The sequence below is a fragment of the Gymnoscopelus braueri genome (genome assembly GCF_963280865.1).
Source record: "Gymnoscopelus braueri genome assembly, chromosome: 4".
Classification (NCBI taxonomy): domain Eukaryota; kingdom Metazoa; phylum Chordata; class Actinopteri; order Myctophiformes; family Myctophidae; genus Gymnoscopelus; species Gymnoscopelus braueri.
Genome location: NC_137605.1, coordinates 33,276,184 through 33,295,017, shown reverse-complemented (window position 1 = coordinate 33,295,017; position 18,834 = coordinate 33,276,184). Strand labels below are relative to the sequence as shown.

The 18,834-nt window shown below is 41.3% G+C and overlaps 1 protein-coding gene across 2 annotated transcripts in view; it reads left to right on the top strand.

Annotated features, from left to right (window-relative positions):
• The window catches only part of LOC308083188 (sodium bicarbonate cotransporter 3-like), a 45,828-nt gene that overhangs the window by 2,278 nt on the left and 24,716 nt on the right, over positions 1 to 18,834 (top strand). Inside the window, exons 1-6 of one of the 2 annotated variants that reach the window (XM_080425392.1) lie at positions 5,096 to 5,340; positions 9,464 to 9,545; positions 11,735 to 11,878; positions 12,979 to 13,117; positions 13,895 to 14,055; positions 14,926 to 15,114. In XM_080425392.1, coding sequence (XP_080281518.1) covers positions 5,284 to 5,340; positions 9,464 to 9,545; positions 11,735 to 11,878; positions 12,979 to 13,117; positions 13,895 to 14,055; positions 14,926 to 15,114 — 772 coding nt within the window. In that variant the 5' untranslated portion in view covers positions 5,096 to 5,283. Of the gene's footprint in view, positions 1 to 5,095; positions 5,341 to 9,463; positions 9,546 to 11,734; positions 11,879 to 12,978; positions 13,118 to 13,894; positions 14,056 to 14,925; positions 15,115 to 18,834 lie in introns of those variants that run through there. The other variant, XM_080425393.1, reaches the window with a different exon arrangement.

Below are 18,834 nucleotides of genomic sequence, written 5' to 3'. Positions count from 1 at the left end.
GTCATGGAATTTGTTTTGCACCTTCATGCTCCTCAGAGAATGGTCTCTACAGATTTAGGTGACGCCATGGCCTTTACTTTAGCGCTCCATTAGGCCAAAATTATAAATTGCACACAAATGTTTCTAGAGCTGGAACATCAATTCCAACATACATTTCTGATTACAATGACACAGCTGAGCTGACTCTGTTTACACATAAATATCCCTGCTCATTGAACAATTTTCAGTTATGCCACAGTTTAATTTGCTCTGCTATAATTTCACATCGACATCCCCCGTGACACTTACGCACGTGCACACGTGAACGCATGCACGAACAGTCATCATAACATTTCCAGCTGTAAGGCCAGAGTCATTAACATCATGCTTTTCAGCTTGGAAAGTTTTCCTGGAACGATACACTCATGTTTCCTTGCTTATAGCTCCTCAGAGATGCCTCTTAATCCTCATTCCTCGCTCCTTGGAGCTGGAAGAAGAGACCTGGCATGACCGTCATAATGCCGGACTGAGTTGAACTTCCGGTTAAAGTGAGGACAGAGGCGGGAGGAAACATGAGGCAAGAGACTTGTGATCCGGCCCATGGGCAAGATGAACCCTACTGATTATGGTGACCCCTTTATGGTGATTTCCTCTAGCACCGCCCTGGTCAACATTTCTATTTGGGTGTAAGGAGCAGATTGGACTCTAGGGGCTGCTAACAGGACTGTTGACTCTTATGATGATGACCACACACTGTACAATATCGTCCGCCTCAGTATCTTCCCATAATACATTTTCACATCGTAGCATAAACGTGACGTTCTGACAGTCTCGCAAAGGTTGGGTCATGTTCGTGGAATGTGGCTGGTGCTTAGGGATGGCCAACCGATAACCGTTAACCGCCGTTAAATCGCCAACCGATTAATACTAACGATTAAAATTAATCGTCATTTTTTTTAATTATCATTATTTTTTATTAAGGGCCAAAAAGGTTTTTAGGCCAAGTCTACACCTGCAACCACACGTAACTTCCACTTTATTCTTCTTCTTCCTCGTCTTTGTATTGGTATTGTTTGTGTTGGAGCACCTCAGTGCGGCTGCAGAGTTCATGTGCAACCTCCTCCAGAGAGAGATAGAGACACTAGAAACTCTGCTGGAGACACAAAACAAACTCTGTAGACTTGGCCCTTAAAAATAAAATGTATTTTGGCCATAAAAACATAATAAAAAAATTATTTACGGTTATCGATTAATTAATCGTTAAGGCCTAACGGTAATCGGTTAATAAAATGTCTCCATTTGGCCATCCCTACTGGTGCTAACAGAAACTTCTACCTTTTTACTGGAAGTTTTTATGCAGCGGTTTTACAGGTTTCATGTGTTAAAGCTAAAGCTGAATCGATTCCTATCTGCTAGTCTATGTGAATGCAGATATGTGGAAAATTTTGGAGATATTGTCAACACACATCTTCTGCCAAGCCCGGTCCAAATCTTCCTTTCAAAAAACATAAATGTTTTTGTATTCTTGTGGTAAAACAAATTCCAGCCAGTAAAGGTCACAAGGTTTGCACATTGTGTCAGGTAGACTCACTCAGTTCAACTTGCCTAGTCTGACAAGGTGGATAATTAGTGTTAAGCACACAGTGTGACATGTAATGATGATACTGTATAAGGCGACCAAAATCGTGCAGTGTGCAAGCACCCATAGTCTTTCTGTTTAATTGAATGCCTATTGCCTAATTGTAACTGGGGACTGACCGCACGTTTGCCTATTTGTCACTGGTGACTGACCACATTAGAAAGTTCAAAGTTGACACTGTATATCAGAGACTACTCCTTGGCATGCAATAAAACATCAGACTTGCCTTTTTGTTAGAATTCCTTTACTTTTTCACATCAGTGCTACTCCAATTTTTAAAGTGGCCGACAGCTCACAGTGGCTGCTTTGTGCTCAGCATTTCATGTAAAGTCTGGACTTGTAGCTACATAGTGGAAAGTGTTGCCTAAATTTAGAAGTTTTCTAAATTGAGAATTCAGTATAGTTAGAGTTTTCCAATTTTGTGCAATCATATATTTTCTGTCTTTTTAATCTCCTTTTGAAATGATCTGTCTATCTCATTTTGGAATTAATCTGTACATTTTTAGTTTGGGTCTTGTTAGCGGGTGCAGGAAGGTGATTGGTTTCTGCTCTAACCCTGACTTTAAAAAGGAGCTTTAGAATCCAGGAAGTATGTCATTGCGTTGGTTGAAACTCAGCAACTCAGCCTGCTGTCTGGCCTGTGCCTGACAAAGCAGGGCTCAAAGCAGCGGAGGTGCTCAATACAGACAATTAAACACACTCACATGGCACACAGACACTGGTACAGCTATTCATTGTAACACACTCTGTGTAACACATGCCCTCTCATATGCACACGAGCTGGATGGGTGACAGAGGTTTTCATGAGGTGAAGAAGTAATTTGCTCCTCACAAAGTGTTTACAAAGCGTTCCTCGCAAAGCGTCACATTCTCACAATACTACTCAGTTTGATGCTGGACCGTACAAGCAACCACTTGAACAGAACATAGTCCACGCACAGTCTACTGTTGTGCACGTGCTTTAAGAAACTTATCTTTTTTCATCTCTTCAGCTAGCTGGTGGGGTAGGGTTTAGGAGGACCGTGTCACAGGAGAAGTGGTGTATCATGTGTGGTGAAAATGCTCTCTGCCACCCACCATCCAGTCTCCAAGACTGGTTTGTATCATCTATCGGGCGAGCCAGCGGGCGGATCTCTGATGTCACGCTCATGTCACCATGACTCCGCCATAACCATATAAGGAGTTCCCAATGCAGCTACGCCCAAATATGGAGTGTGTTGTCTAACCTCAATGTGTCGTCATGGCATCAGGCGCAAACAAATCAGTCGGCTCCATCTATGGGCACAAAAGGGGCATGCCCTTATTCGGGCATATACTGTTGACATCAGGGGCATAAAATATATGTGCATAAAAGGGACAAGGACTGACAGATATCCATATATGAGCATAAAAGGGACAAGGACTGACAGATACAGAGATCTCCATTTATGGGCATGTCAGTCGGATCGTGGTGTGACGTAGGTGTGAGGGCCGCGTAGAGGCCCGAACCTCTAGTGTTTTAAAGCAGAGTGCTGTAAGAGAATGCCTTGCTTGGCTATTCTAAAAGGAAAAGTTCAGTCAAGTTTGTAGTCATGCTTGTAATTGTATTCCGTTGCTCTCACTGTTGTCTTCAGTTTCCATCTGTAGAGAGTTTGCAAGTACATTCTGGTTTCCTCTTATAGAAGTCATAATAGAAGGAAGGGCTGAGGGAGAACTAAAGAGGCCAGGCTGGCTGGGCTATTATGAAGCTATTATTTATATTATAGGTCTGATTCCTGTCAAAGCTTTTTTATGTTTTTATGTTCTGGACTGAGCTAATCTAACCTGGGTAACCACACCCTATATTATTTCTGCATATGGTTTGATTGCTTCATGGAGTTACAGTTTTCTATACTTTTCAGCTGCACATGGATTGGAACCCCTGAGGACTTCACTGTATCACTTTACTGTTCTAGTGCCCATATCATATCATTGTCTTATACTGTCTCTTTAAAATTCTGTAGGTGAATTCATGTTTTCCATGTACTAGGACAGATCATTGAATGATATGTAGGCTATTAATATGCAATACAAAATATTGGAGTTACATAATTTCCCAAAGATTATTGTGACTTGGAAATAAGGTAGATGTTCAGTACTCTGTGTTTTGGTTAATTTATCAGTAATTCTCTATTGGTCCACAAGGGGGAAATTTCAGTTAGTGGGGGCGCATTTGGGATTGGGCCCCTTGTCTGCCCCCCTTCACATGGTGAGGACAGGATCAGAGTAGCATACTAAACCATCCGCAAGGTTAGTTAATGGAGGATAAGACCCTTGACTTTGTCAAGGGACTGACTGACCAGGTCAGTCTTTGAATTAATGGTTTCATATAGTTTTTTTCCTCTGAGCTCGGCTGGTTTCGTAAATAAGGAGGCTATCCTGGAGATAAAGCAGAATGCTGGATGGTTTCATAGTGTTTCAATCTCTGGTCTATGGAAGAGATGATCTATATATACTGTGTGTGCACGTCTGACGCTGTCCTCACTACATGTCACAGTAGCTCTAGAAGGGAACGTTATGTGACCAGGTGGAGTGAGACCTGTGAGAATGTCTGTTTGAAAATGAGAGGAAACCTGAGAGAGGTAGAGTGAGAGGGTGTGTACTGTGTAAGTGTGAGAGACGTTCTCTCTCTGTATGTTGTAATCCTAATAAAAGCTCTGTCTGTATTATAGGCCTGGTTATTTAGAACATGATGCAAAATGTCTTGAAAATTGATCCATTTAAAAGAACTACAACAATTGCAGTTTCTGGCTGGAATAGAAAGTTGTTGTATTATGTAGCAGTCAGTATTGTTATTATGATAGTCTCGCACCCACACACTGTCATCCCCTCATATTATTTTGTGAGTTTTGGCCTGTGGCTCTATGCTGTGATATTATCATTGCCGTATACAAATGCCTGTGTGCAAGGTCACAACTGAAAGAGAAACTTCTTGTGACATTTTGTGGTTCAAGTGTCTTCCGCTGACTATTCTCTTCTTGGTACATTCTGCATGCAAGGATTTACTGTATAATGTCAAACTGACTGCACAGCAAGATCCGGACCGTTAATTAGGGATTAATGCCCAGCTTTTTAAAAGGATTACTTTGAAAGCAAGTCATTTAGTAGTATCAGATATCTGGTTTGATATTGAATAAACTTTCATTTGAAGTAGTTGGACCACATTGTTGTAGTGAAGGGTTGATTTATAACTACAACCTTTTTCTTTATTTTTTGCTCTGTAAGCAATAGCATTGTATTTAAGTTTACAGTCCTACATACAGGGAGACAACCACGCACAGGATTGCACATGCAGCTATACACATATATAAATCATAGTCCTCTCTGGCAACGGATGTAACACCTGAGAACTTACATATTTACTCCAGCATGCACCCACGGGTCCCACGTGTATGCAACTACGCAGCTGCTTTGACTTGGGCGGAGCAGATCTGCTCAGAGCTGTTTGCCTTCTGAACTAAACTTGCTGAGGTTTTAAACAGTTTGCCAGTACTGAGGACTAGGAGGATTTCAACCTTTTGGGGATTTTTTATATCATTTAGTTTTGTTTCTACTTCTGAAGTATCAGTATTAGCAAGGTTGAAATTGCTGCGAAAGCAGTGTTTAGAAGACTGCTGTTTCCTGCTGCTGGGTAGGATCAACCAGACATGGGGGACTTTTGGGGAGATATCGTTAATCACAGGAGGGTCAGAGCAGCTTCTATGGTATGTACCACTGTTTTATATTTTACATACTCATTTTAGACAGCTGACACTGCTGTATTATTGTTCTTCTTCAGAGCAACGTCTAATGAATACAATGGTAGACTGAGCTTAAATTCCTACGCCGACAATGTTCTCACTAGTAAGGAGTGGGACTGCAAGAGATTGGTGCCAAAAAAACACCCTGGCAAAAGATGTGACAAATATTCCTGTATCCCCAGAATGTCAGCGTTGAGTGGTGGGAAAGCCAAAGGGAATATGACATCTTGTGGAAAGAGACGACGCTTTTACTAGTGGTGCAAATTGGAATCCAAATTCAAACGGCAGTTATACTTCCATTTTGTGAGGCAGTGCAGTTTGACTAGTCAATATGTTTATGTACGGTATGTTTATGTAGTTTACACCTGTAAACTTTGATGTGACAATAAACTTGAAGTTAAAGTTAATATGCTGGAATGAAAGCTGAACAGACTGACAGCTCCACAGTAGACGGTACAGACTGCATGGATTTAAGACTGCATTTTATTTAACCTACAGACTTTTATTTAACCTACAGACTTAATGTAGGCTATCTTCAAATCTCGATTGTTGTCATTCCACAGAATAAAGGGTTAAACTTATTTGCACTTCAACACACATGAATGAAATGTGAAGGGTGATGCTCAGCTAAACTAATCATGTCATTCAGAACAAACTACTTTCATGTTATCTTTCTTGCTTGATTGAGAGTCTGGCATTTACTTACCAACATATTTGCAGCCCAACCAGCCAAATGGTTAGTTGGTCAATAACCATATTAGACAGCCAAACAAACTTAACAGTCTTACAAATGGGAACCATCTGTTTTGTTTTTTGCTTTATGCGAACCTCAGCTTGCTTCTAAGCTAGAATGACCCGCCCTCCATTATTGACAAACCCTTAGTGTTGTTGACAATACTTGATATCCATTCATCATCATTCTATGATCCCAGTTTCTGGTTTTGTTTGAAATTGGTTGTAAGAAAAGCCTGGAGGTGTAGTTGAAGTTGGCATTTTTTCAGTTGTGCATTCCCAACATATCCTTGTACATTAGCCAACACCCACATGATATTGTGTCAGTCCATGCTACGATCTACTACTACTACTGATATTATTGTATTCTCTTATCTTAAAAAAAAAGCTGACATGACTAATGAGGTTTTGAGTCATTTAATAATGCAACGGCTCGTGCTGCTATGATTTATACCAGGGATGTTATCAGGAACATAAGATGCAGTAATCTGTTATTAATGCATAGGAGGAAAAAACTGAAAACGATAAAGGGAAAGAAAAAGGTAAATATGTATGTGTGTGAGCTTAAATGCACAAAAGGGTGCATTGGAGCACTTTTTGGCAGACCTGCTGTGAGGCTGTATTTAGCCCCTGCTATATTTCAGGTAGAGCTGTCCTGGGAACCACCCTGAAAAAGTCCAAACAACCAAAATAGCCATGGCACGGGGTCCGTGATCTAGCCTTTCATGACATTATCAGACTGCACCAGTCGCTGCGTCCTCTAAGGGTTATTGAGACGTTGTATGGATTACAGAATCTGGGACTGCTCTTTCCCTGGTTCTTCTAGTATGTGAAATTAAGCTCCAACATTTTCTGGACATTCTTAATGCCTTTCTGGAAGCTTGTGATCTATATAAAAGGTCTACAGCAGCTGCAACCATTCATCTCATAAGGGTGTAGTGATTAGTGAATAATTGATTAATTGAATGATGAAAATAATACTTTTAGTGAATCATTTCTAATTGTTGTATCATCATGACACATTGATTCTAATATATAGTATTACATTTGTGGTATTATTACATAATAGTATAACAAACATTTACACACTTTGTTCCACAATATGACTACAGGGTAAAGAATAGAATGGTGTGCACAAAGAGCAAAGAATTGCTCATTGTTGGAAGACAAAAGCCTGATTTTATACTACTTAGTCGATAGTCGGTGTCCTGTGCAAAAAAACGGCAAAAAACTGCCGATCTACAATCTCACCATGCGTTGTTTTGCAACCGGACGATGGAGTATAAATGAAGATGGTTCAACTTTAAAATCTTAAAGTCAATTTAGATGATTTGAAGACTTAAACGAGATTAAACAAGATTTTGACTATTTTCAACTTTGACTGCTGGACACGTGATGAGCATGATAGCATCTACAGTCATTTTGTGCTTTATTACCTCATTTTACTGTCATTTTATGTCCTGAATTAATTACATAGATTAATCAAATAGTTGACAGATTAGTCGTTTATGAATGTAATAATTAGTTGCACCCTGGGCCTGGGGTGAGGATATGGTTGAAACCAGAATGAGTCTAGAAGTCCCCCAGCAGATCTAGCTTTAGGCTCTGCTGCTCCTTACATCGGAACAAAATGGTTTGAATTGCCCGACATTGCCATCCCCAGAGCCCTGCCACTAGCTGGGCCAAAATGGTCACTTTTCAATATACTGTAGATGTGAGCTAATGCTCCTTCACGGCTGCTCTTGTCCAGCATTTCAAAAATGCTACTACTACAACAACTATGGTAATTCCTGGAAATTGAGTACAGGTCATTTTAGGTCAGGGACTTTGGCTCTCTCCTCTTGTTCCCAGAGTCAACTCCACTATCTGTTGCAAATGTAATCTCTCAAGATAGATTCAGAGCCCAAATTCAAAGGACCCCCCCCCCCCTTTTTGGCGATGGGTTCCCTTACCAGATTGGTTGCAATGACATAACATGGCTCTGTGTCACTTCTGTTATGATCTTAAGTTACTGTATCACAGTTGTTCTGTAGTCTGTTTTATTTTGGGTTGAGCACAAAGGCCAAATTAAGCGAACATGTCTACACTCTGTGTGTGACAATAAATAGTTTATCAACCACTTTGTCACCCTTTTGTTATTGAAGATAAGCACCGTAATCCCTTGATTCCAGGGCATTCACATCATAAAGTACAATAACCACAGGCTTAACAAACAAGTTATGTTGTACGTTTACTGTGTGTTTAAGTTGTGTATTTTAGTTATGTTGTGTGTTAATTCAGCCAAAAAAATCTTTGAAGCAGGCAAGCAGCTGTAGTGTAATTGTTGGCTTTTAGCATGCTGTCCTGCAGGAATGATGGGATCCGATTCCTCAGCAGTATCAGAGGGTTAGTTTCGGTCACTCCAGTAGGTGTGACTGTAGGAATGTAAATCGACAGATGATGATTAGTAGGATCTGAATGTCCGTTATCACTGTTGTGGCTTTTGTGTGGAAAGAGATAATACTCTGTCATAAAGTACGGTACTCATCAATAGCAATGCTGGAGCAGTGGATGCATTCCCTGTGATGGTCTGCTCTGGTCAGGGAGATCACAGTATACTATTTTCTCTACTGTAATACAATATTGTATGTGTGCACATGTGGTGTACAGTATGCTATCTGCTCTATGTACTGTATACAGTATGTGTGTGTGTGTGGTGTTTATTGTGTTTGTGTTAGCCATGTGGCTTTGTAAAGTTGAGGTGTTGTTGGCTTGTGCCCAACACAAATATTGACCTCGTGGCTGCAGGTGTTGGAGCAATGCCTGGCCTTGCCTAGATCCGTTTCTCGCTGGTCTGTCCTGCCTACCACCTCTCCCAGGCTCTGCCACCTGGAGTTGAGTCACATTTATTTATGAACTACATTTAATGAATATGTTAATCACAATGCTCTGCATTGCAGAGCATCAAATCATGAGAAAAACAAAGGACACGTCACACATTGTAGTAGTAAAATACCTGTGTTTATGTTGTAGAGGGTGTGCATGCACACATGATACATATGTACAGAATAGATATGTTTAAATTGTTTACACGGATACATGCATGTTTGCTCCCAGTTCTATTCGTATTTCCAGTTTCAATTCCTTTTACCGCTTAAAAAGAGTCTGTGAAGCAAATTGTTGCTTGTGGTTTTGTAAATATGCCGAGCATGTGCCTTCAGTGTAGATCTTCCCTACAGTGTACTCTAACTGATTGTTTTAACATGTTTTCTATCATTATTATTGTACAGCACTTCATTTCAAGGAAACAACTAATGTAATATAGAGTACAGTATTTTACATTGTTATTATACTAAATCAGTGTGTTTCCTCTCAGGGGAATGACGAGGAAGCTGTGGTGGACCTGGGGAAGACCAGCGCCACCCAACACACCAACTTTGAGAAAGAAGAGCTGGAGAGTAAGTGCTGAATGTGTTTACACATAAAACACCATGTAGCGAAAGACACACACACACACACACACACACACACACACACACACACACACACACACACACACACACACACACACACACACACACACACACACACACAGTAGCAGATATGTCTCAGACACTGTTTTATGTACCCCACAGACATTCAGTTATCGTCCTCCCTATCCCGTTACACACAAGCTGGTGCTTGACGCATCACATATTCTGGAAGATTTAACAACGTTTACTTTGTCCTGCTTGGCTGGGGATTCCTAGATAACGTCCAAGTGGCACAGGATGTATATAATACATCACATAATGTTGCCGGCCTTCTTTCAAAGGTGTAAAAGAATGAGCAATGAAGTGTCATCATTGCTGAGGTCTGGAGGAGAATTATGTGATTTTAAATGGAAAATGGGTAGGAATCATCCATTCTGTGTGGAGTCTGTGCTTATTCTCAGTGTTTGTTAATATAAATATGACATGTTACTATATAAGGTTTGGCCAGTGTCATTTTAGCTGAAATTCTAGAAGTCTGATTGGAGAGGCAGATTGCACAACGTTGGTCTGTGTGTTGTAGTTACTGTACTGTACTGCTCTGTTCCACTTTCCACTTCACAACATGGACTTGATTACACCCAAGCTCTGGTCTGGCTCATTAAAAGGAACCAACGCATGTGCGTGCGGAACACACATACAGACACACACACACACACACGCACACACACGCGCACTGTATTCAGGTCTTTACATGAGGTTGGCAGCGTAGAATAATAAAACAAAGATAACCTCCTGCTTAACGGAAGCAGTGGAGGCAGAACCCTAAAATGTTCAATCAATCATTGGGCAGGACAGGAAACATCACTCTCCTTTTATAAATTCAATGTTTATTGTTGCTGTTGTGTCTTTTCTTTGCCAGGTCTCTCAGTCTGGATAGATAAAGATTAATATAGTCCATTGTCATTCAACAGCTGAAAACGGCACAGTGAGGTCAAATTAGAACATGCTTGAATTAATCACATTAAAATGTATTTAAAAATCAGTGCAAAAATGGACATTCAAATAATTTTACACTCAGAGTTGAATCTCTGAGTAGAATTGGACTTGCCAGAGTCAAATTTACACTGGGGATTTTATTTTGTGGTCGGTATTTAGTTATAATTTGACCTTTTCATCAAGATGCATGTGGTAAAAGATTTAGTAGACTGTGTTCTGCTCGTCATTCTAAAACACACTTGGTAATGAAGTAAATTATAAATGCATCTCCAATCCACAAAGGTGACCAGCAATTCAGACTAATTTAAGCTAGCAGAGAAGTCAAAAATATATATATAAATGACTGGCATGATGCAAGGGGTAAACTTCATTTTGAAATGTGTAATTGGAAGAATGCAGCACTTATGTATGTATGTATGGGGAAGAGATATGTGAATTCAATAAATCCAGATGCAAGTTATTGGGGCCTAAATGTGTTTGAGCCTGCATGTTCAACCTGCATGTTTGGGTCGGGGGAGAGCAGGTGTTGACATGTTGCATGTCTCAGTGGAACTGCTGGTGGGAGAATGGAAACAGGCGTGTTTATGCTACTGTAGGAGCTAGGAGGAAACTGGAAGATCTTGACTTAATAAACAAATGTAAAGCAATAAAATGTCAAGCAGTCAACAAAGAACAACATACTGACAATACATGTTGGGCTGCTAGTAATAATAGTAATAGTTGAAGGTAAGAAATGGCTCCATTATTGGTAAAACTGAATCTATTAAGGCTAAAAAAGTTACAATGAAAACAAAAGCTACAAAAAAGCTACAATGAATGAACAGGTATTTACTACTGCACTGTCTGCCATTTATCTCTACCGTCTCCATTGACGTCAGTAGGAACACCACACAGTAAGGGATACCATCGCCAGCAATATAGTGTTTATAGAGGAGAGGAGCCTGCATGTCCCCTCGTCTCCTTTTTAAGTCTTCCGTTGTCTCCGTCCTCTGGATGAAAGATGGCCACTGTCTTTGTTCTCTAAACTCACTTGTTCTAATCTCAAGGGAACAAGGAAACCCCCCCCCCCACACACACACACACACACACACACACACACACACACACACTGTGGGCAGCTGCATATCATTTAACAGTTGTTAACATCCAGCGTTGCTCTCTGCCTCCTCTTGTCCCAGGCCACAGAGCGGTGTATGTCGGTGTCCACGTCCCCCTGGGCAGACCCCCCCAGCGAAGACATCGCCACCGCGGACACAAGCACCACAGGAAGAGAAGGGAGCGCGAATCGGACAAGGACGATGGACGAGAGTCCACGACCTACGGTACGTTCAGCGCCACCTGCTCCCGCATTACTTTCACCTTCAGTCACATTTGACTCAAACGCTGAGCCACCCACCTCCTCCTTTGTGGAGTACATCTGCACATGCACAATAAAAAGTAGGATGACTGAAGCAATTGTTGCAGGTTGCTTTATGGCAGTGATTTTCAACCTTAAAAAAAAAACATTTCAAGAATTTTCAGTTTGATACGCATTAGGCCACAGATCTACATTTGATACGATTTTTATCTCGAGATCCCAGTCTACTCTGTAAAATCCTGTTTTAATTTAACTCTGGAAGTAAACAAAGGGAACCAAAATAGGGATACTAGGGTTCATGTGCATTTGCAAGTGGTGTTTATTTCCCCTCACCTTCTCTCTTCAAACAATTCCTGCTTGTAAGGGTGTGAAATAATTATTGCCGGATCCCTGTTCTTTTAAATCCAAGCCCTTTTTCCTTTATATTTTTCTTGCTCGTCAGAAGCATGCTTGATTGATGTCAACAAGCAGCGTGTTGCACAACACCTCAACAGCGACTCAGCCACAGATATGCTGCAGAGCTTTGTAGTTTTGTATCTTTTGTAGCTGATAGTTTGAATGCGGCACAAAAACAGTTGCTCAAGGACATTTTGATAAGACAGAATAAACAAAAAACATCTGAAGCAGTAAAAGGAGTAGTTCACCCTAAAAAATACTTTCTATCAATTATTACACACCCCATAAAGCCTTGAATTCATGGAGATTTTTTTGTTTTTGTCACATTCCTAATAATAATTTGATGACCGGGTCTTTGGTCAATAGGAGATTCCTAAGCCAATTATTGGCTTAGGAATGCGACAAAAACTAAAAAATCCCCATGAATTCAAGGCTTCATGGGGTGTGTAATTGATTGAAAATATGAGTTTTGGGTGAACTACTACTACTACTACTACTTTTAACATAAAAAATAAAATGCTTACCCACAAGATAAAACCTTTAAATATAATTCAGCAAAAATCATCTACATATACTGAGACTTATTGAAATTTGTCTATTTGTCCAAATTATGGACACGCTTTTAAATCATATTGTCCAGCTACAGTATTCCTATCCTTCTCTCTTCAGACACACCTTCCCAGAGAGTACAGTTCATCCTTGGGACAGAGGATGATGATGAGGAGCACATCCCCCATGACCTGTTCACGGAGCTGGACGAGCTGTCCTTCAGAGACGGACGCATGCAGGAGTGGAAGGAGACGGCCCGGTATGGAGAAACACTTGACTCTTGATTCAGGCTTTATCCTGACCTGGTTCTTAGCTTTAGTAGGGGGCTATTTCAATCCAGCTAAAATAAAATATTCTTTTATGTTTGGCAAAAGCAGAATAATACCTAGTAATTTTGATATTCTGGTACCAGGCCAGAATCTGTTTGTATTAGTATGTAGATATTGATTAAAGCCCGACCAATATATCTGCCATTATTTGACTTTTTTAACAACATATCATCATGTAGGCGATGTGTCACAACTTTTAACCACTTTCAACCTGGTGTACCTATTTTGGGTATGTCATTCTGGGTGGAAAATTTCAAAACATTAAAAAATGAAAAGCTTGTGGTGAGCTTGTAGATTGGCTATGTAAAGTTCTTACCTCTCTCTTATCTCTTAAGTAATTAAATAAAATAAAGTTCAGTTTATATATTTTATATTTACTTGCTTGTTCATTGTATAATTAAAGTTCAATGTTCTTTACATATGAGAAGTTTTATATATGTACTAATAAATATATTTATTGTTTTTATTTTTGTTTGCTTATCAGTTAAATGTTCTCAAATGGGAACTTTAATCAAATCAGTTTTTTTAATTGATTACAAAATGTTACACTTTCTGACACTATCGGTCAAAACATCGTTAATTGCTGAGCTGGGACTCTCCAATATCGAGATTGGTATCAGACCCAAAGATCTGGCATTGATCAAATTCTAATATTGATGCATGTGTAGCTTGTTTTTAAACGGCTTACTTTTGTGCATGCATTTCAGGTGGCTAAAGTTTGAGGAGGACGTGGAAGACTGTGGTGAGCGCTGGAGTAAACCCTATGTGGCTACGCTGTCCTTGCACAGCCTGTTTGAACTTCGCAGCTGTATTCTCAATGGTACTGTCATGCTGGACATGAGAGCCAACACCATTGAAGAGATAGCAGGTCAGTACTGCAACCAGGCACTGCAGGGGTCAGTGCATGAGAGCTACTGTAACACCACTCTTGAGTCAGTGCATGAGAGCTAACACCACTCTGAGTCAGTACATGAGAGCTAACACCACTCTGAGTCAGTACATGAGAGCTAACACCACTCTGAGTCAGTACATGAGAGCTAACACCACTCTGAGTCAGTACATGAGAGCTAACACCACTCTGAGTCAGTACATGAGAGCTAACACCACTCTGGGTCAGTGCATGGGAGATAACACCAGTGGTGTTAACTCCCATGCACTGATGATGACTCAATCAGGCAATCCGGTATAGACTCCCCCTTCTTGAGATTCTAACTCCCTCTTCTGTGGAAGTTCTTGATGTCTGACTTCCCAGTAACTGACAACATTGACACGTCATCATAGGTCACCAGTTCATTAATGCACTGTTCCGAAAAATTAAAATATCCATTCCTTCATTACTAAATGCATGGTCAGGGACCACATCACACACCATCATACACCAGGGTCCACAGACTTTTGGGAAAAAAGCAGGGGGCAGTATATATATTGTGTACAGTACAGAAAGACCCCAGGTTGATTCTTAGTCAGGGTGGTGGTCCCTGGTTCACAATCAGTTGAAAATCCCTGCTCTACACCAAACGGCTCACAATCACAAAGCGTTGCATTGCGCCACATTGTGTGAGCGTGATTTGTTGTTTTCCCCGAGAATCATGTGATTAAATATAATTCAGTCTAACAAAATTATTACCATGAAAAAAGTAAAACAAAATTAATAAATCTGTCCTTTTCAGTGAGTAATGTATACAGTAAATGAGGCTTTACACACTCACTCAGGTGTCTCTCACCCCTGTGCCCTCAGACATGCTGATTGACAACATGCTTGCGTCTGGCCAGCTAGAGGAGGGGATGAGGGAGAAGGTCAAGGAGGTCATGTTGAAGCGCCACCACCACCAGAATGAGAAGAAGTTGAGTAACCGGATCCCATTGGTGCGCTCCTTCGCCGACATAGGCAAGAAACACTCTGACCCCCATTTACTGGAACGCAACGGTGAGGCCACACAGCTCTTCTCATTCTCTTTACTGTAATGTCACTATGAAGAGTCGTTACTATTACTGATATAAATACATTCTCATCAGTACTTGGTAGGAGGGATATTGGTGTGAAATACTGCACTGCAGAAATAGTAACTGATAAATTCACACAATTGATGTTTTGGTGTACTATTATATTTTAATGATGCCATGGGGTTTCCTTCAACTGCGGTCATTCCTCTGCCATATTATCTTAACCAATCAAAGTTAGTGTCCAAAGTGTGTGGGGTCTGTAAAAAACATGTAACATGCCTATTGTTTGAGGTAACAGTGATAAGACAACAGGACAGGACAAACAGGACTCTGATTGATGCATGGCATTCAGTTGGCATGTGTCGCTACCAACATCCTGTTGTTTTGGCATGTGTTTTTGGATTGAAGACGGACGTTTCTTGAAAGTTCTTGGCTTAATTATTAACTTTGAATCCCTAATGCCTAACCCCTTTGCCGACCTCTCAGTAAGAGGTGTAAGGTGGGATTATGGGATGATGTTGATGAACACCATATGGCTCGGTGAGTTCAGACCCCAGAGTGGGCTGGGTCTATCCGAACCCCCCCAAGGAACCCTGAGGGTCGCTGGACCCTACTTTGAGAACCATTGACATTCTTTTAATGATTAAGTGCTTTTGGTCAGCACCTATTCTAATAGGCTAAACTAATCCATGGCTGTTGTCTGCTAATATGTTGAGTCAGCTTGGTAAATAACTGTCTAATGTCTTGTGACTAGTGAGTGTGTCATCTGAGATCATCTGTGATTTATAAAAAACAAGTCTATTGACAACGAATTAATATTTTCTTTCTTTATACGGTAATGCAACCTAAAAGGCATAGGTCTGTCTCTGCTGCTGCTAACGTTGTGCAACCTTGTAACCGATCGTAACCGGTTTGTTAATTTGCTGCCTAACTTGTTGAAGTTGCAGCTTGGAACCTGTCATTTAGCTGTGGAATTATGGCATTCAGCACTGTTATGGCTCTTTTCAAGTACCACAAAGGGAAACCCAGAACCTTTCATATCCTGGACATTACCAGAATCCGTGAAGTTCTGTGATTTAGTTTAGTTTAGTTTGTTTCCGTTATAACCTGGACCACCCCTGAAGGGCGAGGTACGTTTTTCCAGTTTGATTTAGTTTTTTTTGATTGTTTTTACAGATGTACTTTAACTCACCAGCTGCCAGAGTTATTTCAGATTTTTAGCTGTTGGCTGCCAGAGATTTTTAATTGAAAAACAAAAAGTACTCAGGAGCCGAGATACAGAATTTTTAAGTTTTAAGTTAACAAGGAAGTGGATAGGAGTCTAGATCTTCTAGATCTAGATTTTTTTTTTCAATAGAACGCATTTATTCTAGACCCCCCCCACATCATCAAGCTTAGATAGCTATTTTTGAACATTTGTGAAAGTATAAAATTGGGCTTAAGTGGTTCAATTGCATCTGGTTCCAGTGTCACCACCTCAGCTTGACTAATCCAGAGCAACAGAACCGCTTGCTCCTCCAATGGCTTTTCCACAACTCGGGGTTAGTAAAGCACAGTTACATGCTCCGGAAAATCCCCCGGTTCAGAAAGGCTTCCGAACTATAGTTTGGTGAGTCAGGACATCTGGAGGTCCACGGGTTCCAAGGAAAAGTTCTGGGACCGCCCTTTCGAAGCTCGGAATGACGTCAATTTGTAGTTATATCGCCTCCCTTTCCGATGAAAAGTTTGGTCTTCGGAAGGAGTATGTAATTGCACTTAATGCCTCCTGAGCAGGGCCCAGATTAGGCTCTGAGAACCTTATCTGAAACCCAGCCGTAGCGTATGGAAATCCAGAACCCGTGAAACATGGCATGACATGATTCGCTTGATTCTTGTAGTCAAACTCAGAATTGTCTGTGCACAGTGCACACGCATGCGTGAGCTAGGACAAAATCTTTTTTGTTAATATGCTCTATATTCCTAAATCCTAAATGTTCTTACTGACCTGGTTGCATTGTGAGACTTGGTGTTAATTTGTCTTCTAACTAACCCACCATCTGCACTCCTTATTTCTACTTTTCATGTGACCGTGTCACTCGCTGAAAATAACAGCAATACTAATATACCAACTATGCCCTTTCCTCTTATACTTGACACCTCCGCTAACATTTCAACTCAAGTCTTTGTTGTCCTGTCAGGGAAATGTGTTTTGAGAAAACAGCATGATCATCATTCCACCAATCAATAGTTTTCTTTGTGATCAACCACATTTCTTTTTTCTCCTGATGCTCTTTTCTGTCCTCCATGCTATACCCTCTTCCCTCCCTTTCTCTCTCTCTCTCTCTCTCCTCAGTCTCCCCTTCAGTGGAAGGCCTCTTGTCCTCCCGTCCCTCTCTCTTCCGACGAATGTCCTGTCCTCTCACTTCCTACCACACCGCCACCCCCCCTCTGTTTCCTCGAGCCACCCCCCCTCTGTTTCCACGAGCCACCACGGTGTACGGGGGCGCTGGCCTCCTTGCTCACCTCCTTACCAGCCCTACCTCCTCTCCCGGTGCCTCCCCGTTCAGCACGCCCCAGAATACACCTCCGTTAGCTCGACGCCTCCATGATTCCCCTCCACTACGCACTGTTGACACGCCTTTTTTGAGCGTCTGTCACTCCTCCACCCTTGAGAATCTGTCTGAGGAGGGTGAGGAGTGGCTGGAGCAAGGTGAAGGTGCTAGGATTCCCCATGTGGTGGTTTTCTCCCCTGAGGGAGAGGAGGAAGAGCTTGACTCGTCTGAAGACCGTCTGGACAGATCTCGACTAGATCTCCGCTTTCCCTCTTCTCAGCAAGGCAAATATCCTGCCTACATCGCATAGCACAGCATGGTATCCTTGCTTTTATTGCAGCGCTCTAAATACAAGTTTATCAACTCATTTTGTGTGTGTGTGTCTGTGTGTGTGTGTGGGTAAAGAAATAAACAAGATACTCCATCTGTGGTCAATAATGTAAGGTATTTTGCCCTCCACAACTTTAGCTCCAGTTGAATCTGACATGGCTAGTGGTTGTGTCGCTGTCATTAACGCCAGAGAGTGTGTGTGTGTGTGTGGAGTTTGGTAAAGGTAAACCACTGCCAAAGGGACATGATCTGATCAAGTCACCATCGCCTGCTCCAATTGCAATCTTTCACATTTCCCATCTACTAACATCTAGTCGCAGTTGACATAGTTTTAAAAAGGCTTTATAAGCTCCTGTGAAGTTGAGCACCACTACTATAATAACACGGATCCAGTTTCAAGTATGTGCAGACGCGTTTCTCATTCATGCACTTAGACACTTTCACATGTGGGAGCTTTCTGGCATAGCCACATTACAACCACTGATGGCCACTGAGCAAGCTCCACCTGATCAATTAGGGTTATGTGCCTTGCTCAAGGGCAACCTTGAACGTTAAATCATCACCCGCCCTCAACTCCATGTGCCGATTGTTCCACTCAGTCCCTCAACTCCCTCTCCTGTGGATTGTGGTCACAAGCCCCTTTCTCTAATCTAATCTTTTGCTGACGCTTCTATTCTATTCTGTTCTGTTCTATTCTGAGTTAGGCCCACGTTTTCGTAGCATCAGCAGACGTTTCATTTGACCCACACTGATCTCTGCACAGTAAAGTCCGGAGAGTTAATTTAACTCTCCAGAATTTCCTGCATGGTCATTCCCTTCTATTTATTATTGATTTTTAGAGG